The sequence below is a fragment of the Centroberyx gerrardi genome, chromosome 18 (genome assembly GCF_048128805.1).
Source record: "Centroberyx gerrardi isolate f3 chromosome 18, fCenGer3.hap1.cur.20231027, whole genome shotgun sequence".
NCBI lineage: Eukaryota > Metazoa > Chordata > Actinopteri > Beryciformes > Berycidae > Centroberyx > Centroberyx gerrardi.
Genome location: NC_136014.1, coordinates 4,773,190 through 4,800,000, shown reverse-complemented (window position 1 = coordinate 4,800,000; position 26,811 = coordinate 4,773,190). Strand labels below are relative to the sequence as shown.

Below are 26,811 nucleotides of genomic sequence, written 5' to 3'. Positions count from 1 at the left end.
TTTTTGCTGTTTTTGCTACTGAAATGAAACCCATTAAATCAGACTTGGAGCAAAACTAAAACTGCAAGGTGTGTTTGTTTGTTTGTGTGTGTGTGTGTGTGTGTGTGTGTTCTTCTCCCTCGACATCCTCCTCCTTACCATCCCACCGCTATTTCCTATACAACACATACACACAGGAAGATGCATTCATACCACACACACACACACACACACACACACACACACACAAAAGATATGATCATAGGTAATTGGAGAAAATTAAATTAGCTGGCATCTAGGTGACATGTAACAGGTTAGATCACATCTTTTGAAAATCAGCACCTTTTCTTATTATTTCCCTCTTCCCTCTTTAATTTAATTTGATTGAATAATTTCTTGCCTCAGACTGCCTCTACTCTGTTGGCGGAGTGCAGTGTAATAGGAGTTTAAAGTAATAATCTGCAACATTTTCACATAAATGTCCATTTATTGCTGCTCTCTATCGCCAATTAATATAATACAACAGTGATTCAACCTATAGCCAGTTCATGAAAGCTTTTCCATCCAGGATTACCACTTTAAACAGTCTCAAAAGAAATGGGCCTATAATTATAATATGCAAAAATACTAATTGAGTTTCATCTGCTGTATGAAAATATTGTCTTTTCAGTTGGTTCAACCAACCAATTAGCTATACTATTCATGCTTAGAGCGAATATGATTGGGTGAACTGACAAACAAATCCCTCGTTGCTTGGACTTGCTGGGAGGCCTCGCCTGTCTGCTAGGCCAGTGGTTCTCAATGTGGGGTCCGGGGACCACCAGGGGTCCTTGAGGGCGTTCCAGGGGGTCCCCAGCAAATTGATCAATTGTTAAGCTTCATTATTTCATTTACATGAACAATTATAGAATGTAGGACTATTTTGACCATAGTTTCACTGTTATCTCTCTACCTACAATACAGATAGTCATGGAATTCTGGACAAAATCATATCTGACAATAAAAATATTCTCAGATTTGGTTCCGAGAGACAAAATCTCATCAAATGGGGGTCTGTGGCCCTAATGTGGACTAAATGAGGGGTCCTTGATATGAAAAAGGTTGAGAACCACTGTGTTAGGCAATGGTGACTCACCCATCAATATGGTCTAAAGGGATGAGTTACGGACTCCCCGCTATCACTGCTAATATCTCGGCTATAACTCACCGTCATCAATCACCTATCAATATGCACGTCTTACCCTCACACCCTCAATTTCATATTGATGAGTTAATCTTACCCCATCGATCCCAACCCCTTAGGTATGCATTTAAATTACACCGAAGGAGCGTAAAAGCGAAGAGTTCAAAGATCAAGTGGGACCTAATAGTGAAGCCTGATTGAACAGAAGGTCAGGTCAAGAGGCTTACGATATAATTGATGGACTTGTCTTGACCTCGAAATATCCTTTTGCTATAGAGTTTACTGTTTGATGTTTGCAGGACTGGGACGTGGCCGGAGTGTTGTCTTTGGACTTTGGATCAAGAGTTCTTTTCAAGCCCAAGGCAATAAACCGAGAACATTTCTTTCCAAATACAAAAATGATAGTTACGAGTTTAGTTAATAATGATATGGTGTTTCTTCAAGATGAACAGAGATGTAGACCTGTCTGCAAATCTGCTCTGTACTGTCTGTACTATACCCTTCAACATCAAACTAATCAATAAGTGTTGAGTCTGACTCATCAATGTAGAGGTTGGAGGACCACATCTACAGATTTCTACAGGTGAAATCCTTTCAATTGTTGGTAGTGTAGAGGAAGAAAATAAACCAAACATGAACAAAATTACCTTTTTTCAGGTTTTTAGACAAGTCCGAGGCAGGAGAAAATAGTGAAAAGCAGTTAATTACAAAGGCAACTGTGCATGTTTTTTCACGAGAGAACAGGACTATCCATAGCTTGAACCTGTTATCAGATGACGGTGTTGCAGTTAGCTGTGCGAAGTCGACTTTGAACCGCGATTTACAGATTTCAAGACTCAGGCGGCGACAGAAAGGCAAGCCGCCTATCTCCAAAGATTCCCCTTGAAGTGGCAGGAGTCATGGCAAAAGGAAGAGAGACGGAATGGGTGGCAGGAGAGAGAAAAAGATAAGGGTCAAGCCATTGAACTGCAGGGCATCTCAGTGGGACTTTATCTCTGTCCGGAGGCAGAAAGCATTGATACCAGCCAGAGGGAAGGAGGAGGAGGGGGGTGCAGCCAGACAGCCAGGTAGATACAAACAGAAAGACTGTAGGGTTCTGGCATTTTTGAATGCCAGTGCCGATACTGATATTTTTCGGACTGAAGTTGCCAATAACCAATACTTGTGTTGTTAGTGTCGATATTCAGTATCTAAAGGTCCCATATTCTCCACTTCCCAGTGTTTTATTTTGTGTCTTGAGGTCCATTCAAAGCTGTGTGTGTGGTGTCATGTACCAAAAACACTCTCAATCCATTTTTACACGTTCCATTTTCCAGCATCTCTCTGAGCCTTACCAAGAACAGGCTGTTTCTGTCGCTGTATCTTTAAGGCTCATTAATATTAACGACCCCTCTGTTCTGATTGGCTAACCGTTTCAAGAGTGAAACGTGAGACACCACAGCCCGGCAGCTACAGGTAGGGAAAACTCTCCGGTAATAAACAATGACAACCGCTCAACTGCTGCTCAACACTATTATTTCTTACAAAAATGATAATGAGCGAACCTTTGTGACGCCACAAAGTTACGGAAGTCCAAACGGCTCGTTTAGAGGCTCGCTTTTCTAATATGGATTGTGTGGATTTAGTGGGCGACCGTGCGTTTTGATACTTTCACCATGTTTAGATAGCACATCCAACTCCTTTATAATCAAAGAGGCAAGGGGAATCCTGTTTTACATATGGGACCTTTAAATATGATCACGTTCAGGCCAAAAAACTCCAACTCCAAGTATTCAGTGTTTCCCCCAGAATTTTAATCTTGTCAGGGTGGAAAAGACTCTGAAACAGCATTTAGAGCATCATGGGACATAAAACTCTCCATTGAAACCCAGTAGCAATAATAATAACAATTATAATAGAAAACATTCATGCATACCTGTGTGGATTTGATTTGGGAAATTGAAAAATAGTATTACTTAAAGTATTACTTTTTAACTTACTCCCCACTTACATTACTACTCACTTACACACAACACAAAACACAATAAAAACAAAAGATCTTTTTTTTTTTTGATAAGGAAGCCAAGGCCGTGAAACCTTTTCCACCTGAATGGACTAATTACCTGCCTGCAGATTATAGGGCCTGCATCCAAACAAAATACATTGTCTTCCAAGTCTCTATTTTAAAGCCACACTTTGTGATTAATGCAGAGTTTTTATGTGGCACTCTTAAGTAAGTGAAGAAATTTAGAGGATTTGTGTCCATATTCGTTTAATGTTATGCTTAATTTCTTCATGAATTCACCGCTCAGACACTTAATTCGGCTCATTGAGTTGAGATGGAATTAGACATTAGCCTCGCAGTGATTTGTGGTCTTACGTTACAAAATAAGCTTCTTAATTTTACCCCCAGGGGTGTAAACTTCATTGCAGTGACAGTGGTTGCATTAACATGGAGGTTAATTTCGATTACATAAAAACTTTAAAGGGGTAGTTGACCAAAATAAAAAATTCTATTACAGTAATAGCAGTTTTAATGGGTAGATTAGAGTTTTACTTATGCAAACATTACTCAGAGGCAGAGCTGCTCTGGAGGCAGAAATAATGTCATTGGTTGAGTTAAACATCAGTGGGCGGAGCCAAAGAAGCACAGTTTTCTGGTTAAGTGACATTAGACTGAAGTCCAGTGAAAAAGACAAGAGGTGAGGTAGCTGATATTATGAAGCCTAGCGCTCTTGCTACTAACTGAAGAAATGCAATCTAGCCATACTAAGTTATCTAGGTTAGCTAGTTAGCCTAGCTGACCATCCAATTTCAAACTAGCCATACTAGCCTATAGCTAGTTAGGTAAGCTAGTTAGCTAGGCTTCTAAGGTCATGAATGCCATGGTCATGAATGAATGAATAAAAAGTCATGACCACTTATATTTTTTATTAAGATTTTGACCTGATTTTTCTTTGCCATTTAAGTTTGCCAATTAGCTTAATTGCGTGAAAAAAAATGTGTTCTTTGGCTCCGCTTTTAGAACAGCACTGTCTCTGAGAAATATTTGTATAACTAAAACTGCTATAAGAATCTGCAATGGATGAATATAACATGAGGACCTACATCAACACTGCCCATCCTGTGGAATAATTCCCATGTTTCAACTGTGGCCCAGTTTGGGTGTTTTCAGGGTGTGCCAGTCCCCAGCTGAACCCTCTTCTATACAGCCAGCCTATACAAGTTCTCTGTCTCTTTCCTTTTCTCCAGAAACAGTTAAATAATTCACACTCTAATTACAAGTCAATAACATCATCAGCAGCTCTCTTTAGGCTAATGGATCAAGGCCTACTACACTTCCTGTTAGGCCAGCCAATCAATTGACGAAGGCTCTCACACGCCCTATTAAGCCAGCCAATTGATCGATAGACACACAGCAGGGTAAGAAAGAAATAAACACATTTTTTCACTGGCCTTTGATTTCTCCTGGATTTTGTTTCGTGGAATTTTCAGGACTCGTAATTGAAATAAACTAAGCAGTGTTTTTCTAAGATACCTGTTTAAAAAAAATCAAGGATGTGAACGTAAAGCGCTAGAGGCCGACGACCAATCACCTCATCAATATTTAACCACACCTGCTGGCTGTTGGGCAATTACCGTAGATGACTTGCAGGCTCATTGCCACGTGGGGTGCTCCATGTCAATAAGTTCCTGGTTTGATGAATGAGCCGGCCCATGGGGTTGAAAGGACCATTCAGTGTTTCACAATGGAGGAAAACAATCAAACGATACAAAAAATTTAGACTCAAGTTGCATAAAATGCATGTGAATAGATATCAAACTTGTGCTGGAGAGCTATCAAGTTTAGAGAGCCTGTCCTCCCCCAAAAAACGACCCCATAGGTCGTTTGTACAAGCAGCTTATTACGACCTATAGTTACGTTTTAAAGTTAAGCGACCTCTAGCGGTCGTGTAAATAACGACAATGTGCTACGTTGGTCTGCGTCCACGTCACGTGACTGTCAAGTTTCTCTCTCAACATTGAAATAGCACAGTGGAAAGTACGGGTGCTGTGGCTGGGGATGGTGGATGGACGTATACGTTTGCCTTCGATGTCGGCGACCGGGGTTCGATTCCCAGCGTTTCCAAATTTAACCCTGACCAAACCATTTTCCTCACCTTAACCAAGTTGTTTTAGTCGCCTAACCATAACCATAACCCAAGTTGTTTTCATTTCACGTATTTTTGTGAGATCACGTTGGAAACGCTCCTGTGGGTCGTTTTCATTTCACGTATTTTTGTGAGATCACGTTCGTTGGAAACGCTCCTGTGGGTCGTTTTCATTTCACGCATTTTTGTGAGATCACGTTAGAAACGCTCCTGTGGGTCGTATTAGAGGGTAGGAACAAACGACCTATGTGGTCGTATGGGTTGGAGGACTTGTTGAGTTTAGAACAGATCTGGATATCCAGGGGTTACAGGGGCACGATGAAAGAATTGACCTTACCACCTACAGTATTTAGAGATCTATATAATTCTGTATGAAGTCATATCTGACAACAATCTTCTCATATGGCATTGCTTTGATCAAAATCTCATCAAATAGGGATCCGTGGTATAATGTGGATCTATCTGGCGGTCCTTGACATGAAAAAGTTTGGGACCCCCTGGTCTATAACATCTGTCCAGTCTGCACATTGACAGCAGTAGAGCAGTGGTTCTCAACGTGGGTTCTCACCAGGGGTCCTTGACGGAGTTCTAGGGGGTCCCCAGCAAATTGATGAATTGTTAAACTTCACTATTATTTAATTTACAACAAGTTAACACAATTAGATAATGTACAAGGATAACTATTTTGATCATAGTTTCACTGTTATCTCTCTACCTACAATACAGATAGTGATGGAATTCTAGACAAAATCATATCAGATTTGGGTCAGAGAGACAAAACTCTCATTAAATGGGGGTCCGTGGCCCTAATGTGGACTAAATAGGTATCCTTGATATGAAAAAGGTTGAGAATCATAGCAGTAGAGCCCATCAGCTCTCAATATCCTTGTCACTAGTTTCTTACTAACAATAACACCTTCGTTGTCAGCGGTGCCTCGATAACTCATCCTGAGTTTTTTACCTGAAGGAAAACTTGATTAATTAATCTCTATCCATTATACCTTATCAAAAGCCTCATTCATAGAAACATATCTTTATTCAAAAAATATAATTCTTTCATTCATTCATTCATTCATCCATTCATTCATTTTCCATACCTGCTTATTCCGTCACAGGGGGGCTGGAGCCTATACCAGCATGCATTGGGGCGGATCAACAAAATGTCCTACTAATTAAGCTAAACAAATCAATGCAATCAACTAAATTTGAGTAATTATGGTAATTCAGTTTGAAACTCGCTGAATATGCTACATCAAGCATGTGCTTTAAAAAGCGTACACACATTTTATTAAATTGCAAATGTGTGCACAAATTATGAAATTGTGCACACAAAATAATAAAAGTGAGGGTACAAGTTAACCAAAATGAGGGAACGATATGCATCTTGTGCACTCAATCAAAATGAGTGCATGACTATTTCACTCACACACACAGAAAAACGCACATGCCTTCATTGGACTGACATAGCTTGTTTGCTTCAGGGTTACATGACAGATTTTGGATTTTTTTGTCCGGAAATAAATTGGGGCAATAAACCATTTTCAGTAAGGATTTTCAAGCGCTGAAGCATCTGCAAAATGCAATTATGTTTCTCCATGAATAGAGGTTGAAGATGAAGAGATGGAATGCACTGTTCATCTGTGCAAATTGAGTGGAAAAGCAACAGCTCTCTGTCAGCCAAGTTCAAAAACCTCTCTGTTACTACAAAAAACTGGAATACTTTTTTTTTTCCTTTTGATTAATCCACTCCTGACCATAGTCCTTTCTTTCATCTAGGTTTTTGAATATATCTGTGTATTTTGATGCTGTGTAATGCAATTTTAATCTTAATAATTTAATTTAATATTTAATCTTAATCTTTTTTATCTTAATATTAATAGATCCATTTCTTGTGGCATTGTTCCTGATTCATTCAAAATTTCAATTATCAAATCACTGATGGCCCTGAAATTTCAGTTTTTGAAAAATGACAGACCAATTTCTAGCTATCCATTCCCCTCAAATATTCTATAAAAAGCAGTAGCTCAGCACCGCATTTGATTTCTGAAATCTAACACTACCTTGGACAGCTTTTAAATCTGGTTTGAGCCCATGGAAGAGCACAGAAGCAGCTCTGATCAAAATTACAAATAACTTGCCATCAAACACGGCTTTGTGTCAGGACTTTAGTTTAACTTTGCTTGACTTGATCAGAAAATCTTTTGGGTCTGCTCTGCTCTTGACTGGTTCCCTTCATACCTCACTGATAAAATTCAATTTGTCCATTTGATTTGATTTTCTATGGTCCGTGAAGATTTGACTGAGAATATGGTGCATTAGTGTGCCTGCGCTTTGCATCTCTCAGAGCCAGAGCTGCTCTGGAGGCAGAAATAATCTCATTGGTTGAGTTAAACCTCAGTAGGCGGAGCTAAAGACGCACAGTTTTTCTGGCTATGTAACAAACTGAAGCCCAGTGAAAAAGGCAAGAGAGGAGGAAACTAATATTATGAAGCCTTGCGCTCCAGCTGAAAAAATGCAGTTTAGCCATACTGAATTTTGTTGTTTGGTGTATTTTTCTTATAGTAGTGTGTGACAGTGTGTGTCTGCAGAGAGCCTGCCTTCTGCCTGGATTTCCTTATTTCTGAATGTTTGGAACGTTTCTGGGCGTCAACCTTTTGGCAGCAGGTGTCCAGCTGCAACCAAAACCACTGCTGAATCATTTTATATCTAAAAGCCTCACTGGCTACGGTAGCGGTCTTGAACTCTGATACAGAGTGACTGGAGTTCTGGTCAGAGCGAGTGTGTGTGTGAGCTGGCAGCTAGCTACCGTTGTTAGCATAGCTTCATTGTAGTAGAAAAGCTGATAGCTAAGCTAACCAGCACCTACCTGTCCAACAGAAAACAGACCAACTCCGCGTCACTCTTCATCCCCATCCTCTCCTTCAATACTCTCCAACAGGTGAAAGCCAACAGATTCACTCTCGTCTTGGAACGAGCCTTGTCTGCTTGCCGTTTCGCCATGCCGTACTTTTTTACTGTTTTTTTTCAACTATCTAAAACATCAACAGTAAATGTCAAGTTTTGGTGTCAGTCCTTCAGAATTAAAGAGCAAGGGCTTTTTTCCAGAGTTGCCATTTTGTATTGATTTTCAACAATCATACAGGGAGAAATCCATCGTAGATCGTCTTTTAATAAGTTAATGGTATTGATAAACTGTATTAATATAATTTGCCTCTCTCTCTCTCTCTCTCTCTCTCTCTCTCTCTCTCTCTCACACACACACAGACAATGAGCAGTCGTTTTTTCCCCCATGATGTCATCCTCACTGACGCCATTCTTAGTCTGGACGAAGACTCCGTTCTCTCAACCAATGAGGTGAGTCACTGATTCCTTATCAGCCAATGAGGCGAGACAGTGATGCTTTATCACCCGGTGGACTGAGACACAGATGCTTTATCAACAAGATGAGGTGAGACGGCCACGCTCCCAAGATGCAAAGGTCACCAAAACACCATTATCCACCATCAGGATCAGAATCTGAATTACTTCACTCGCCAAGGAGAATGAATGCAGAGACTGCCATATACCTACACATGCATACTCAGATATATACAGGGCCTTGCAAAAGTATTCCAACCCCTTGACTTTTTGCACATTGTTTTGTGCTATTAAAGAGTAACTAAACCCCAAACCCAAATCTGTGGTGAAGCCTGACACCTACTGGTGAAAAGTAGGGTACTGAACTGGCCATCTGCTATTGGCTGGTCTTTGTGCCAGGTGATGTCATCTTCTATAGAATACAACTGGTGGTGACATCACCTGGCACAAAGACCAGCCAGTAGCAGATGGCTGACACCTACTTTTCACCAGTAGGGGTCAGGCTTCACCAAAGATTTGGGTGGGGTTTAGTTACTCTTTAAGTTATTTCAAAATGCATTTATTCAGGATTTTCTATTCTATCAAAGTGAAGATAAAACTGTAGAAATGTATGTTAGTGTAGAATTAAAATAGCAGAGAAATCCATTTTGCATTAAACCCATTTGCTTTGTCTGAACTAAACTTCCACATATGTGTATTGTATTTAGCAGTTCTGAACAAGGTTTCCCTGTCAAACATTTTTAATTATTTTAATTATTTTTTGCTAACAAAGATCAGATCAGGTTGTATCAGGACATCTTAATTTGGGACTCTTAATATGGGATTTTAGGGTGTAAGGTAAGAATACTTAAGCACAGTATGGAATATATGGTTCATTTATAGATGACAGTTTTTGAAGTTTCAGAGAAAATATAAATCACCACCCTCCCGTCACTGTTTGTGAAGATACAGAAGATGAAATATTTATGAGTTTTTCCTGTCCAATTTCTCCAATAACTCAGTAAATGGAAAAACCCACTGAAACTGCACCTTCTATATTTTTGACTATATTGATTCGAAAGGGATGGTTAATATTTTCTCAAACTTCAAAAACTGTAATCTAATGTCATCCTTAAATGAACCGCTAAATACAATCTAAATATGACATCTGAGTAACAGCTGATAAGAAATGGTGAACACATTTTTGCTAGTGTGGCAATTTAGTCCAAACGAAGCAAGGGTTGAATGCTTATGCTTTTACATTGATTTCTACAATTTTGTTTTCACTTTCCTATATAGGAAGAACTCGGGCTAAAAATCCTGAATAAATGCATTTTGAATTAATTTATTAGCACAACAAAATGTGCAAAATGTTGAGGGGTCTGAATACTTTTGCAAGGCACTGTATATTTTCACCCACCACTTCACTGTCCTACTCATTTAAGCCCAAGGACTCAAAAGACTGTATTGATGCTTTATAAAATGTATTATGCAGTGTTGTATCAATGCCAGAGGGAAACAGCATGCTTTTAGCAGATTGTAGTTTTAGTTACACAAACATTTCTCAGAGGCAGAGCTGCTATGGAGGCAGAAATAATTTGATTAGTTTAGTTAAACCTCAGTAAGCGGAGCCAAAGAAGCAAGAAGTTAATGGGTGAGAGAGGAGGAAGCTAATATTATGAAGCCTAATGCTCTTGCTACTGACTGAAAAAATGATATCCATGCTAAGTTAGCTAGTTAGCCTAGCTGACCTTCCAAGTTCAACCTAGCCATAGATAAGAATGGCTTTGACGCGGCATAAAGGCCACGTCTGCAAAGTGTGGTACAAGTATTAAACACTATTAAATTTATATGTGCAAAACAATAAATCAATATTTTCGAAGAGTACCTCGCTGCCGACAAGATGGCGGACACGGAGGCAGACATCTTAGACCTCCGCAAGAGGCACCTCCGCAGTTGACAGGAAATCACGTGACCTCAGCAGCACAAGTTGGTCTTCTTCGTGTTGTTTTTTTCCCCATGAAGGTCGCAAGGTATTTGGTTCTTAAAATTTGCAATTTAGCACACGGATTTAAAAAAATATACAAAGTTTATTCATTAGAAATATATTTTAAAAGTCAATTGACTCTCTTAAAGGCTTTATGCAATATTTTAAATAGAGAAGTTTGCAATTAGCACAGATTTTACAAATAGGCCAATATAAAGTTAATTCATTAAGTCTTTAAAAGGCCGCCAATTATTTTAAATGTTGTATGTAATGTTTTAAATCAAATTTATTTATTAAACAATTTCTTATAAACAATTTATTAAACAATGTGGATAATAGGCTATGCCTAACTTGTAGACCCTGTGAGCTACTGATGAACGACAGTGACCCTCAGCACTTTTATTGCATCCTTTATTGTCAAAATCTAAATTAAAACAGTCTTCCTCTGGCCATGGTGACCTCCGCTTGGTACCGGATTCCTTGGGCCTCCAGGACTTTGATGGTAATCTGAAAAACACTTAGCAAATGATCCAATCATTCCTTGTGCTGTCCTAGATAGTGCACTTTTTTCCAGAGGGGTAAAAGATTGACCACACCAACCCTATAATAACAAAAGCTAGTTTCCCGGACAGCGATTAAGCCAGGTCCTACACGACAGATAGTTATTTGTGGTAATAGTCAGGCTAACGTCAACTGCGTGCTACACTGCAAGCTCTAGGCGTTAGCCAGACTGAGCATCGTATGGCGTTTAATTAGTCTCACAACCCATGCACATAAAAACCAGGCGCGCGCACGTGATACGAGCGCACAGAACAGTATCCACGAGCGGAAAACCATCCTCGCGAGGGAGCATTTCTGCTCTGCGAGCACAAATGCGGTCCCGCGAGCACGGGGCTGTGACGAGCGCTCGCTCGACCCTTCCTACGCGCTCGCAACTGGTCAACACTCGCTCGCTCGTCAAGTTGACTTTTGAGACTTTGGAGGCGGGGATAACATCTCACTCCCTTGCCTAAACCTAACCAATCAGAGGCAGAGTAGGGGCGGGTCTTCCAGAAAATGGGGTAGGAAAAAAAAATAATGCGTCTCTGACCCCTTTTTTGGCGGCAGAATCATCAAGAAGAAGATGTCGGAGAAAAAAGAGGTAAAGTGAGGAACAGCCACATCACAAATAGCCTATGTTACATTTTGGTTATGCACGATTTACTTGTGTTAAGGGCATTGTAGATGTGGCTGTGCTTTCTTTGCCAATCAGTTTTTCAGTTTGTTGTTTTGTTTTGTTTTGTTTTGTAGTTCTTTGGCTTCGCCTATTGAGATTTAACTCAACCAATGAGATTATATCTGTCTCTAGAGTAACTGTGCTTCCAACTAATGTTTGTAGAACTAAAACTCATAGTTTTATGTCAGCCAATGGCAAAAGGTGGTGTGTTTTCTTAAAAAGTACAAGTCTATTACTGAAATGAGTCAGTCATCTGTTTTGTAAGTCTAATATTCTTCTTGAGAAAGTCCATGCACATTCATGGACAACCTCACCACACATTACAAATGAATCGTCTTACCCCGTCAAACAGTACAATAGCCGATGAATCAGACGAGACAAAATTGCCTTATGCCTTTAAAGTAGCTGTGGAGTATTATATATCATATTACATGTACATCCTAGACTGGGGGGTAATTATAAAGAGCTTCCACACTCTGCTGAATGCGCACAGTGCAAATATGACACTGTGGTCTAATATGAAACCAGAACAAGTATATGAAAACAAACTAATTCTATGCATCTGGACCTAGAACTCAGTTTTTCAACGTTGTCCCACAGTACATGAATGTTACTGTTCAATGAAGTTTCTGGTTTTGTGTTTTTTAAACGTGTGATCGCTCTTCTTCTAGGGTTTCTTCTCCTTTTTGATCACTGTACACTGTGTACGCTCTATGTTGAAATAAATCACATCAAATCAAACTGATGAGGATGAGTAGGAGGCCTAGAAGCAACAAAGTTAGCTGGACAATGGACTGAAAACAAAGCAGGGAGTTCTTTAAAGCCTGAGCTATTTTCTATCCTTTGTTTATCTTTCTTTTCTTTTAACCAAGGAAGTCATATTGAGACTGCTAGCATCAATATTTTAGAGGCTGGGTGAGGTGCTGCATAGCAAGGATGCTCAAGACCCAATTTTAAATCAGATTACTGTGGCATGTGTAGTGTTAGGATACATAGTGTTAAGATCATGTTTTTGTTTTTTTTCTCTTGATACGAGGAATGCCAGTATGTGACAGCTGAACACGAGCTTGAAATATATTTTGAAGTTATTTACATGCATATTGTTTATGACATTCGACCAGGCTGTACACATTTCTTTTTCAAGTCATACCCCTTAAGCGTGTATTTTTACCTCCAGTCAATACAGTCGGTCCAAATTTTGGACAGGGGCTTTAATGGTGAGGTTAATTAAAGCCTCCTCCCTACTTGCAAAATAAATCCTTCTGTTCGTAACTACGCCTTAACCTTCATCATCTCAAAGTCAAAGTCAAAGTGTTTTATTTATCAAATGCACAGTATCACACAAGGTCATTCTGAACAATGAAATTCTTAGGACAAGGCAAGCAACAACTACGTAGTAGGTATAAGAAAAAAATATTTAAAAAAAGAAAAATATAAAATATTAAATGTTAAAAGAGTCACAAATAAGGGCAAAGATATCAAAGTACAGCAGTTCCAGAGCCAGTAAGAAGGGCAATATGGACAGTAAGAATAAGAGTATTAAATATTATAAGGAGTATTAAATATTATAAATATAAAGTGTAGGAGTGCTATTCTGTGGGTGAGTGTGGGGGAGGAGGAGTAGGAGGAGATCCCTGGCCTGGGCCTTTCACACCTGCTTTTCCTACCCATTGAGGTGATCATGTGATCAATGTGATCACTGCTGGTTGAGAAGCCTGATGGCCTGGGGGTAAAAACTGTTTGTGAGTCTGGTAGTCCGTGCCCGGATGCTTCGGTAACGTCTACCAGACGGCAGCAGCGAGAACAGTTCACAGCTTGGGTGGCTGAAGTCTTTTATGATTTTCCGTGCTTTCCTGAGGCATCGTGTGTGGAATATGCTTTGCACGGTGGGGAGGTGGCAGCCAATGATGTGCTCCGCTGTCTTCACCACCCTCTGGAGGGCCTTACGATCAGCAGCAGAGCAGCTGCCGTACCAGGTGGTAATGCAGCCAGTGAGGATGCTCTCAATGGTGCACCTGTAGAAGTTGGTGAGAGTTTTGGCAGACATTCCAAACTTCTTGAGTCTCCTCAGGAACAATAGGCGTTTTTGGGCAGTTTTTACTACCGCGTCCGATTGTCTGGACCAGGAGAGGTCATCACTGATGAACACACCGAGGAACTTGAAGCAGGAGACTCTCTCCACTTCAGCTCCATTGATGTGAATGGGGGCGTGACCCCCCCCCCTTGTCGCTTCCTGAAGTCCACGATCATTTCTTTCGTTTTGCAGACGTTGAGAGAGAGGTTGTTGTCCTGGCACCATCCTGTCAAGGCGCTGACCTCCTCTCTGTAGGCGGTCTCATCGTTATTGGAGATGAGACCCAGGATGGTGGTGTCGTCTGCAAACTTGAAGATGGTGTTGGAGCTGCGCGTGGCCACACAATCATGCATGAACAGGGCGTACAGGAGGGGACTGAGTACACAGCCCTGAGGGGCTCCGGTGCTCAGGGTCAGTGCAGAGGAGGAGAGGTTGCCCATTCTCACCACCTGGGGTCTGCCCGTCATGAAGTCCAGGATCCAGTTACAAAGGGAGGTGTTAAGACCCAGGATCCTGAGCTTGGGAACGAGCTTAGCAGGCACAATTGTGTTGAATGCCGAGCTGTAATCTATAAACAGCATCCTCACATATGTGTCACTCTTATCAAGGTGGGAGAGGGCTGTGTGCACTGTCAGGGCGATGGCGTCGTCTGTAGATCTGTTGGGGCGGTATGCAAATTGAAGGGGGTCCAAGGTGTCAGGAAGGGAGGAGCAGATGTGGGTTCTGACTAGCCGCTCGAAGCACTTCATGATGATAGGGGTCAGTGCTACAGGGCGGTAGTCATTCAGGCAGGTGATGGAAGGTTTCTTTGGTACGGGGACAATGGTTGTCTGTTTGAAGCAGGTGGGGACTACAGACTGGTTCAGGGAGAGGTTGATTATAGATGTGAATACCTCCGCTAGCTGGTCGGCGCACGCTCTGAGGACACGGCCTGGAATGCCATCTGGCCCAGGTGACTTCTAAGGGTTTACTCTTTTAAAAGCTCTCCTCACGTCAGCCGTAGATAGGGACAGAGTGCAGTCGTCCTGGTCCTCTGCTAGCCTTGCACTAGGGATGGTGTTGCTCGCCTCAAACCGTGAGTAAAAGGTGTTGAGCTCGTCAGGAAGAGAGGCAGCGGGCTGGGCATCACTGCTATTTCTCCCTTTGTAGTCTGTGATGGAGCGCAGTCCACACCACATGCGTCTGGGGTCGGAACTGTGGTAGTTAGACTCCAACTTGTCTCTGTAGGCTCTTTTGGCATCTCTGATGGCTTTCCGTAGGTCATATCTGGACTTCCTCAAGGCCTCCAGGTCCCCAGAGCTATAGGCAGAGGACCGTGCACTGAGTTTAGCACGGACATCACCATTAATCCAGGGCTTTTGGTTGGGGAAAGTCCTAACATTGACTTTCGGGACGACGTCATCAACGCACTTGGAGATGTAGGCTGAGACAGAGTCTGTGTATTCATCAATGTCCCCATCAGCTGCAACACAGAACATCTGCCAGTCTGTGGTTTCAAAACAGTCCTGGAGAGTGGCAATGGATTCCTCACTCCAGCGTTGAACTGCCCGAAAAAACGGTTTTTCCTGTTTTAGACGTCTGTAGGTTGGGAGGAGAAGAATGGAAGTGTGATCTGCTTTTCCAAAGGCAGGACTGGGGAGGGGTTTGTAGCTGTCCCGTAGTTGAGAATAACAATGGTCCAGGGTCTGATCACCACGGGTAGGAAAGTTAATATGCTGGTGATATTTAGGCAAAACTTTCCTCATATTAGCCCTATTGAAGTCGCCAACAACAATAGAAGCTGCCTCAGGGTGAGCGTTCTCCAGTCCATTAATTACTCCATAAAGGTTCTCTAGTGCTAGAGTTTTATCCGCCTGCGAGGGTATGTAGACTGCTGTGATTATGGCGGAGCTGAATTCCCGAGGGAGGTAGAAGGGACGGACTTTTATGGTTAAGAGCTCCAGGTCTGGTGAGCAGTGTTTTGTGAGCACTGCTATATCCGAACTCCAGCGAGAATTAACCATAATGCAGATCCCACCGCCTCTGCGTTTACCTGACTCCGTAGTTCTGTCCTGCCGGTAGATGGAAAATCCAGCTGGGGTAACAGCCGAGTCAGGTACCGTCGGGTCTAGCCAGGTCTCAGTAAGCGCTAGGAGGCAGCAGTTTGCAATGTCCCGCTGGAAGTTAATCCATGCGTGTAGTTCATCCATTTTATCGTCCAGGGATTGAACATTTGCCAGTAAAATGCTCGGTAACGGCGGATTGCAGTGTCTTGTCCGAGATCTGCATAGGATACCGGCACGTTTGCCTCTTCTCTTTCTCCTCCGTCAGCGTATTGGTAAACACAACAGCGGCAAGACAAAGGAATCGCAGCACGTACTCCGGTGAGTGGAGAGAAAGTCCGTATCCAGTGACGAACGAATATCCAAAAGTGCTTGTCGATCATACTGAATGAACGACAGTGCAGTACGTACAAAAATACAAGCTATACAGATAATAATAAACAAAAAACTACGAGTTGATTGCGGAGCCATTGTCAGTGCGACCTTCCTACGGTGCACCGGATGTTGGCAAAAATCTCTCATCCCAATGCATCTAATTTACCCCCTGGTGCCTTTTAAAAATTGATCAATGCTTGAAAAGTGAAATTATTTTCCTGTGAAGGTGTTATACTGAGTTTTTGGCTGGCAACACTGAACCTGGTACTGAACTCTCTCTCTCTCTCCTAACCCCTGTCATTATCTGCGTGCACCTAATTTAAACAGTCATTTACATAGTACATACACAGTCGCAATGACAGGGAAATGTAAAGAGTGACTTGCCAGTCCCACATTAAAACCCAAAGGAGAGGAGAGGAGACGTGATGAGCAGAGACAAGGAAAGGAAATGAAAGCAAAGGAACATAAAAGAAAGGCAAGGAAAAGAGAGGAAAAACAAGGAGAGGAGACACGAGGGGGAGAGGAGTGAAGGAAAGGAAAGGAAAGCAAGGGAAAAGAGTGGGACAAACATGGAAAGGAGAGGGAAAGGAAGGAGAGGAGATGAGAGGAAAGATGTCAAGGGGAGAGGAGACAAGGGAAGCAGATAAGGAAAGGAGGGGAGAGGAGAAGAGGAGAGGAGAGAAATGAGAAGAGGAGGAGACAAGGAAAGGTAAATAAAGAAGAGGAAAGGAAGGGAGAGGAGAGGAAAAACAAGGTGAGGAGAGGAGAGATAATAGGAGGAGAGGAGACAAGAAAAGGAAAGGAGAGGAAAAACAGGGAGGAGAGGAAACGGGAGGCGAGGAGATGAGAGGAAAGAAGAGGAGGAGAGAGGAGAGGGAAATGAAAGGTGAAGTGGGGAGGAGAGGAGTGGAGAGGAGTGAAGGTAAAAGGTATAGGAGACGAGAGGAGGAGAGAAGAGAAGGAAAAGGGAGGAGACGAGAGGAAAGACGTCAAGGGGAGAGGAGACAAGGGAAGGAGATAAGGAAAGGAAAGGTAAAGAAAGAAAAGAAGAGGAAAGGAAGGGAGAGGAGAGGAAAAACAAGGTGAGGAGAGGAGAGATAATAGGAGGAGAGGAGACAAGAAAAGGAAAGGAGTGGAAAAACATGGAGAGGAGAGGAAACGGGAGGTGAGGAGATGAGAGGAAAGAAGAGGAGGGGAGAGGAGACAGGGAGAAGAGACAAGGAGAGGAGAGAGGGAAATGAAAGGTTGAGTGGGGAGGAGAGGAGTGGAGAGGAGTGAAGGGAAGGATAGGAGACGAGAGGAGGGGAGGAGAGAAGGAAAGGGGAGGAGACGAGAGGAAAGACTCCAAGGGGAGAGGAGACAAGGGAAAGAGATAAGGAAAGGAGGGGAGAGGAATGAGAAGAGGAGGAGACAAGGAAAGGAAAAGAAAGAAAAGGAGAGGAAAGGAGGGAGAGGAGAGGAAAAACAAGGTGAGGAGAGAGGAGAGGAGAGAATAAAAGCAAAGGAGTGGAAAAACATGGAGAGGAGAGGAAACAGGAGGCGAGAAGATGAGAGGAAAGAAGACAAGGAGGAGAGGAGAGAGGGGAAGGAAAGGTGGAATGGGGAGGAGAGGAGTGAAGGGAGAGAGAAGAGGAAGAAAGAGGAGAGGAGGGTAGAGGAGAGAACGAAAGGAAATGAGTGGAAAGGAAAGGAAAGGGGAAATGAGGAGAAAAAGAAATGAGTGGAGAAAAGAGGAGTGAAGAGGGTGTAATGAAAAACAGAGTGGTTTCACAGAGTCAGGAGTTTTGCGAGAGCCATTACCTCTCTGTCTCCATCTCTCTCATACTGATCATTAGACTGTCAAAACAGAGCGCACCTCTTTGATTAAAGTTTCACATCGCGCTGAAAAGAGAGGATGGGGGGAAATACCCCAGTGGTTTGTTGCACTGACACTTGTTTAAGAACAAATTAGAAACCAGTGAATTGACTAAAGCACTGTCAAGAGAGGTAATGTTGTTTCTATCCTTTTTTTAATCAAGACTTTGACATGTTAGCAGAGTTAGCAGAGTCTGCAGGTGGAGGTGTATGAAAATGCTGGCAGCGTCTGACAAAAGAAAAGTCTCGGATCTTGAGCGATTGCTTAGCCCTGTGTGGTCCAATCACTGAACATGATGGCACCTTTGTACTTTCAAAAAAAAAGTTATTGCAAAGCCCACTACATTTGTGAGAGATTATTTTCCTCTTGCATCACATTAGGCCTGTGGAAAGAAGGTCTCTTAGCTAGCTTAATATAAAAATGGTTGAGATACACTGAATTACTGGGCCGAGTCTGATATGTAGGCTATATAGCAGTGAAAATGTGTTAAACTGCATATATCAGTATGGACGTTATGCACAATTTATAGCAACCTAGCGTATTTTGGTTAGTAAATTGGTCAGTTTGGGAGGTTTGAATTTGGGATAAGTGAGGCTTCACCATTACATCTGGCACATTAAGTTTTGTATACACATGGTATAAAACATGATGACACTCTGTACCACAAACCATGAATGGGTAGAACGGTCATTCCCATTCAAATCAATGTTCCAGGACAGTTGGAGCGGCGGCCATTTTATGTGTACCATTGAGCTAGCTTCCGTGTAAACCGATTTACAGCAATTCACGGAGGTGACAGGTTTTGCAGCAAGGACCAAAGGAGCTTCTCTGTCGCCTTGCTGCCATGGATTGCTAACATGCTAATGTTGACTAGAAGAGCTAGCGAGAGAAGTACAATCTTTGATAATGCTACGTTAACCTTGTCGCTAACGTTTAGCTTTCAGTTGAGTTTAAGCAAGTGTGACAGACTTTACGGCCTTATTGCCTGGACTTGCGTTGTCACCATAGCAATTAACCCTTAAAATTCCATAATAGCCATTTATGCTGTACTAGCCAATTACCAAGGCAAACAGAGGAAGGACCATTCTATCGATTCAAGCTCTCTGCCTAATGTTCATTCACAAATGTTTTCATTTTGTAGACCCCAGATCAACCCATATTAGGGCCCTGGACTCCCATTTGGTCAGATTTAGTCCCATATAGGAATATTTTAGTTGTTGTTGATTTCTGATTGAATTGTAGAACTGTCTACACTGAGATAATAGTGATGAATGTGAAACTTGCAATTATCATGCTTATAATCATGCTTACGTTGTCTAATTGGGTTTATTTGTAGTGAATTAAATTATAGTGAAGTTAATCTGCCTTTTACTGGGGACCTTCTGTAACCCCCTCAAGGACCCCTGGATCCCCCTCAAGGACCCCACTTTGATAACCAGTGATCTAAAGCGTGACCCTCAGGCCCTATGAAAATATTTTATGTTCAATAAAGCAGGGGTTTACATTCAATGTGGCCTTCTACCTCAACATGAGCCTGTATTTATGAAGCCTCTGAGCAGGATTGCTGATCTAGACTCTTGGGAAAATCTTGTGTATACCTCTGATATATGATTCAAACTTGAGCTTTGTGTAAAACTAGCTACAGCTTCTCCTCCTGTCAGATCCTAGCAAAAAAACATTGACATCGATCTGAAAAGCAAAGGAAGTTGGAAACTTCCTTTTACTTAATCTGATGACATCTTGGTCATACAACTCCTTTTGGGCTTGATAAGACTTCCTGTAAGCAAAATATTTAATTGAGTTTCAAACTGAATGGAATGAGCGTGTTGATTGGCGGTTAACCAGAAAGGCTATTAAGAAGAAGAAGAAACTCCACTTGTACAGTTCCTCTAATTTGCAGGAACTAATCTCAAAAGCATTTCATACACAAATGAACAATTATTAAATAATATTTAAAACGAAAATAAATAAAAATAAAACAAAAGCTCAAACTGAACTTTGCCAACACAGTAACACATGTTGGAGTAACATATATAAGGGGTTTCCATTTTGGGAAAAAAAACAAAAAAAACCTGCAATTGATGATATCATCTGTGCTACCATTTTGTAATTTAAGGTCTTTAGTTAGGTAATAACTTCAGTAATAATCCATAATCACTTAATTTTCATACAAACAATCATTTTGTCCCACATTAGACAGGAAGAATAAATTAAACTACTCTTGGTGGTTGATGGATGGTCTAAAAAAAAAACGTCTTTATTGGTCCAGAAAAACCAATGAGTTTCAGGCAGAAAGCCTTCATCACATGACAAAGAGACAATGGATCTTTAATACCTTTTCAAATGGCCACTCTTACACTGATGAAGCCGAAACAATATGGAATGGAATTAACCTTTTTTTGTGTGTGTGTGTGTGTTGTGTGTGGAAAGAAATGTGAAGCAATCTCTTTTTTACTCTTTAGCCTTGACTTTTCTGACAGCCAGCACCTTGTTTGGGTGTGCGTTCTATTCTTCTCACTTTAAAATGGCCATTTCAGTTATAATGGCCACCTTGACGGACTTAGACTAATCAGGAAATAGGTCACATGTCAAAGAATCTTCAACCCTACTACATATATGACCATGTACAATAAATCACTACAATACATCCAAAGCCATTGTGGCTGAACAGACAAAGAAAAGAGCTTCATCAATCTTCATCAACAGAAACTCCAAGGAAAAAGACGTCACAGTACTTGACACACTGTTTGATTGACAGGTGAACTCTGGGAAGAGCAGTGCAGAAACACCACAGCAATGAGCGCTGAGCACCAAAGATGTCGACAAAATGAAAAAATAAGAATTCGCAGATTACACTTTAAAGTGTCTTGGGTACAGGACTTTTCATATCCTCCCTCTAGAATGTCTATGTTCAGTTGTCTGTTTAAGAGAACATTCACTTTCACCAATGTAAACCTTTAATATCCATTCTCTTACAATTACCTGGGTGATTGTACCACTTGATATTCTTCATATATTGACTCTTTATACAATTGCCAAATTTATAATTACCCATTTACCCATAGACACATAAATGTGTTGAAAAATGTCACAACACAAGTCGCTACTAACACATCTTTTTCAAGAGTTTGGGACGTTTTAAATCAGAAAGTAAAATGAACAGAAAGAGCCTGATCTGTGATGCTAAATCAGTGCTCCTACTTGGAGAGTCCTTACAAGTAGTGACCTCGTTTCTCTTAAGCTTTTCAGCAAGTAAAAGATGTGATCCATAATGGATTGTGAGGCCCCAATGAGCCCGAGAGATCCAATATATCTTTAAACTCTGTGATGTTTTATTGATTGGAGCAAGTCAGTGCTCACCTTTTCTACGCTAACAGGATTCCAATTACACTTTATGGCGCTACAATTTACGGCGCCACAATACGACTGAGTTTGTACAACTAAACTTTTATGGGCTTGTGGTTGTTTGATGAAACGAGAAGAAAATGTTCAGATGTCGGAGAGGAAAATGGAGAGAGAGAGAGAGAGTGAGGAGGGAGGGAAAGAGAAAGAGGAATCATAAAGAGGAGCTGGAGTGGATCTTTGCTCTGCTCAGTAACCCATTGCTCTAATTGGCCTTTAAACATGGTGAGGGGATTTATTGAAAGGAGATGAAATATGTCAAGTGAGTGAAAATGTGCAAGAGAGAACATTACAGTTTTAATAGGACTTTTCATATCACAATACCTCCGTGGAAGAATGGCTGTGCCAATTTCATAATTGCATTGTTTCAGCTCATTAAATGTGTGATTATTCCACGAAGAGAGATTACAGAGGGGAATATGAATGAAAAAAACCTGACGAAGCTTTTGTCTCTCATTAGGCGGCAAAGCATGTTACCGTGTAATGCCCTTTGGAAGACATTTTCAATATGTTGGATGTTAACACAGTGTTCCAATAGTAGCGACAAATTTGAGATCCTGTTCTCTCGAAGACAATGTTACAGGTTTTGGAGGCTTTTCAGATTGATATTGATGTTTTCATTCTGAAACTCAACCATGTTTTAACAAACCATCTTTTCGTGGCGTTTTTAGGCAACAATGATACTACTTAAATGGTACTACAAACAGTTTGGATTTTTTTTTTTCAAATTTAACACCAGGGTTCGCATTTATCATGGGTCTCAGATTCACTTTCAGCAAAGAGTAGAACTTCTCCTTTGAGAATGTATTACATCACAGTTTGAAGACACTCTGAGACGCAAATTAACGTGATAACGTATTGTAGTTTTCTTGATAGTGGTCGCTAAGGAGTCAGCACATTCAAAGAGCCGTGTCTAGATAATTTCATGCAGAAAAACAAACTTAAATACAGAAAATAACACCACTCCCAGGGTTAACCCTAACCCTAACCCCTGCCGAAGATTCTTTATTCAACTGCCCAGTCATCGGATGAAGCAGGGAGAGTCATGGGACAACCTATTACTCAATTTACGAAGCATTTTCCTTACTCTGTAACCCTGAAATCAGATGACAGTGGCGTCGCATTTCACGGGAGTAGACTGAAGACTAGATTGAAAGCGCAGCTTCACGCAACAAGACCACATAGCGAGCTGATTGGGTGGGGGGGGGGGGTGTCTAAAATATTGCAGAACTCCATTTCGTCTCATAACATTCAACACGTGAAATCCAAATGTCAGGAGAGATTTGTAACAGATCTATTACTGGATCGTCCCTCTGCTCCTTGGATCAATTTTGGCCTTGAAAAAGCAATTAGTATGCATTGCATCTCTCTCTCTCTCTCTGTAACCCCCCCCCACCCTACTCCCCCCACCTACACACACACACACACACACACATCTCCGTCTTCAACTTTCAACTCCCCCGTCTATCCACCCATCACACAAAACCTCTGTTTTAAACCCGTAATTAAGACAGACAGATTATGAGTGGTGAGAATCAGGGTTCTGTCACTCTCTCTATTTCTCTCTCTCTTATGCACACACACACACACACACACACACGCACACAAACACGCACACACACACACACACACCAGACGCCACATTATGAAGAGCCTTTTAATCTCTGAAGGCAAAATTATATTTGCATGATATCATTAATCCTTTCAGCTCAGCTGTGGAGACGTCTGACACGTCTCCTTTTCACACACGCACGCGCCCACACACACACACACACACACACACAGACTCACACACACACACACACACACACACAGCTAACACGTCCGTTCATCAGGGGCTACATTGAGAGTGGCATCTCCAACCTTTCTCTCAGCTTAGCGCTGGCGTTTTACAGTAATTGCTCACGCGAATCATGACAGAAGCCGCAAGGTATCGCTAAAGAACATCCACTTTCTGCTCTCCCCTCCCCAACTCTGTCTCTCTACCTCTAGTATTCTGGTAATTAATTTTCTCCCTTGGCTCCAGAAGCAAGGGTGTGTGTGTGTGTGTGTGTGTGTGTGTGTATTACCAAGTATTTCATTATGTGCTGATCCCCTTATTCTCCAGTGTGTCTGCCTGCATGTCTCAGTGGTGTTTTTGAATTCAGAAGAGCCTCTTTCTCAGGTAGCTCAAACTCTTCTCTTCAAGGACACCAGGCGCGCCGCACAACTCCGCAAGAAATTTCTTCTTTATGGAGAAAGTAGGGAGCCTGAGAGGGATGCTGAGCAGGAGAGACACCCGGGGAAGGGGTGGTTCTGACCGGATTCAATCCCAGTTTTGCAGTTTTAGAGGTGGTGACCACCATCTCGGCACGATAGTGTCTTTGACAATAATGCATTTACTGTAAACTAGAAGTGTACATATTCTGGATCTAATCCAGTTCCCCAGTACTTGTACTTCGATTGGCAAATGCAACTGTCCTGATATTGGTGCTTAAATGACATGTGCTGTGGTGGGAAACTTTTCAGGTGGGAGGAAAAATGCTGAAATACTGCTATTAGTGAAGTTCATAGGTAGAGCAGCCATTGTTTAGAAGAGGTGCCTTGGCTATGCAGACAAAATGCCATTCTGTTTTATTAGGCCTAACCTACCATACTGTTCTTTATTAACCTATTCTGAATAAGCTGTTTTTTATCTGGTAACCTATTCTGAATGAGCAGTTTTTTATCTGGTAAACTATTCTGAATACGCTGTTTTTTTTTTTATCTCTTAACCTATTCTGAATAAGCTTTTCTTATCACCTCCCTCCTTCCTCTTTACCTCTCTCCCCTCCCTACCATGTCTTCTCCTCCTCCTCTCCTCTCCTCTCCTTTCCCATCCTCTCTCGCTTGCCTCTCCTCTCCCCAGGTGGATTTTGCCTTTATTGTCTGGCAGAGTTTCCCGGAGCGGATCGTAGGTTACCCGGCCAGGAGTCACTACTGGGACGCTTCCAGGTCCCGCTGGGGCTACACCTCCAAGTGGACCAACGACTACTCCATGGTCCTCACTGGGGCAGCTTTCTACCACAGGTACAAAAAAACCACATGGTCTGCAGCTGTGTGAACGTGTGTGTACGCCAGTTGCTTCACTGATCACGGAAAATTGTCAATCATTTATCCAGAAGATGACAACGAGGTAATAATAACGTCAGACGTAACATGCCTAAACAAACTCCCTCTGGATGCAGTGAAGGCTGTGGTTACAAACTTACAAACTGCAGAAATGATGAAAACATGGCATATATTTAAAGGTGCTACATGGAGTAGTTTTAAACATACACAATCATTGTCACAAAGCAATTAAAGTAATTAAAATACCTTTGGTGTCATTACCATAAACAAATGAGACCATGGTCGAGACAATTGGTATCCTTTATGTTACTCCAGTGGTATTGTTAGTGCTAGTGTTTCTAAAATCAACCACATTTACCACATGTTGGAAGTGATTTTTCCATCGGCCTTTCACTCCTTCCTCTATCTGACATTGCCAGAATCTCTGAAAGCTGTAGCTCTGTTTGCGCTGGAAAAACAGCGCCCTCTTCCTGTTTCGTGCCATAAAGCAATTTCCCATGGTACCATAAAGCGATCCAGCAGATTTCCCGCCAAATCTCACCTGGTGAAGCACAATGTAAAATGCAGTGTAGAGGCTGGTAAAAGCTACCAATCTTCTCAGTGATGGTCTTTTGTGTTGAAATTATACAAATGTTTCAAAATGAATGTGATTTATTGATGTTAAAATGCTACATATAGGACCTTTAAAATGCAGCATATATTCGTCTCAGTTCCAAAATAACACATTTTTTGATTGCAATAACTTACTGTCTCACAACATCAAAAGTGAAATCACAGTAAGCGGGCAGGCAGCCAATTTCTGTCTACATCTAGAGGAACTAGACCAATAAACCTCTCATGGGTCGATGAGACAAGCCTGAACAATCGACCTATGCCATTGTTTGGGCTAGAGATCATGTAGGAGTGTGTGTGTGTGTGTGTGTTTTGCCATTTGGAGGGTGTTCATCATATAGTAGTAACCTGAGACACCAGCACCAGCAGTGGGGTCTGCATTCTGATGTACTGCCTTACTCTGATAGGCTAGTGGTTCTCAACGTGGGGTCTGGGGACCACCAGGGGTCCTTGAGGGGGATGCAGGGGGTCCCCAGCAAAATGATGATTTGTTAAACTTCATTATTTCATTTACAAGAAGTTAACACAATTAGAGAATGTAGAAGAATGACTGTTTTGATCATAGTTTCACTGTTATCTCTCTACCTACAATACAGATAGTCATGGAATTCTGGACAAAATCATATCTGACAATTAAAATATTCTCGGATTTGGGTCAAATGGGGGTCTGTGGGCCTAATGTGTACTACATTAAGCGTCCTTGATATGACATTTTTTTTAAGAATGCTCTGTTCTGTTCAATTCTTGAGACTAGTTCAACTATTGAATGCACAGGTTAAAGACCAAGTAACTGTCAACTCTATATAATACCAGAAAGTATTATCATAGCAATTTTGAAAGGTTTCGACACTGTTGCAGTATGGCATTGGTCTCAAGTTAAGACTTGAACTTGACTATGAATTGACTTTAGGTAACTCAATCTCAATTTACCCAATTTACCCATCTTTTTATTAGCAGAATAGAGTTCACACCTTTTAAGTTGTGTCAAATTGATGTAAGTTAGATTAATATAAAAACATACATTCATGCTTTCCTGAAAGTATAATTGAATTTTCTTTATATTGGTGGATGTTGGCCTTATGATGATCACTGACTGGAGGTCATAGTTTGCCCTCCTGTTTATTTACCACTACATCATTCATTGTACTGTATGTAGCTTAATGCTTGATAAACAATACTTGTGTGATTTTCAGGACACAGAGGAACAGTAAAATGTTTGTTGAGGAACTCATGCAAACCAAATACGCTAAAACTTGTAACACAGCATAATGGTTGATCTGAATTAACAATGCATGCAACTAAAACTGTAGGCAGGAGACCCATCCGGTTTTGTCGTGCATTTGCTGTCTAGTTGATTTATTGAAACTTAGCTGGAATAGTTTACACTCACTCTACAAGACGCAAACCACATTAAAAGTAATCTCTCACCGGTCGCGCTTTATTTTTTAGTAGGGTAATAGAAAAGGAAACGGGATAATACGATCTTTCTCCACCTCTCCATTATCTCATAAAGTGATTGTCAAAAACACA

At 41.5% G+C, this 26,811-nt stretch overlaps 1 protein-coding gene across 4 annotated transcripts in view; it reads left to right on the top strand.

Annotated features, from left to right (window-relative positions):
• Positions 1 to 26,811, top strand: part of LOC139912423 (exostosin-1) — a 357,310-nt gene that overhangs the window by 323,578 nt on the left and 6,921 nt on the right. For all 4 annotated transcript variants that reach the window (XM_078289725.1, XM_078289724.1, XM_078289723.1 and 1 more), the window contains 2 exons: positions 8,557 to 8,646; positions 24,467 to 24,627. In XM_078289725.1, coding sequence (XP_078145851.1) covers positions 8,557 to 8,646; positions 24,467 to 24,627 — 251 coding nt within the window. The remainder of the gene's footprint in view (positions 1 to 8,556; positions 8,647 to 24,466; positions 24,628 to 26,811) is intronic.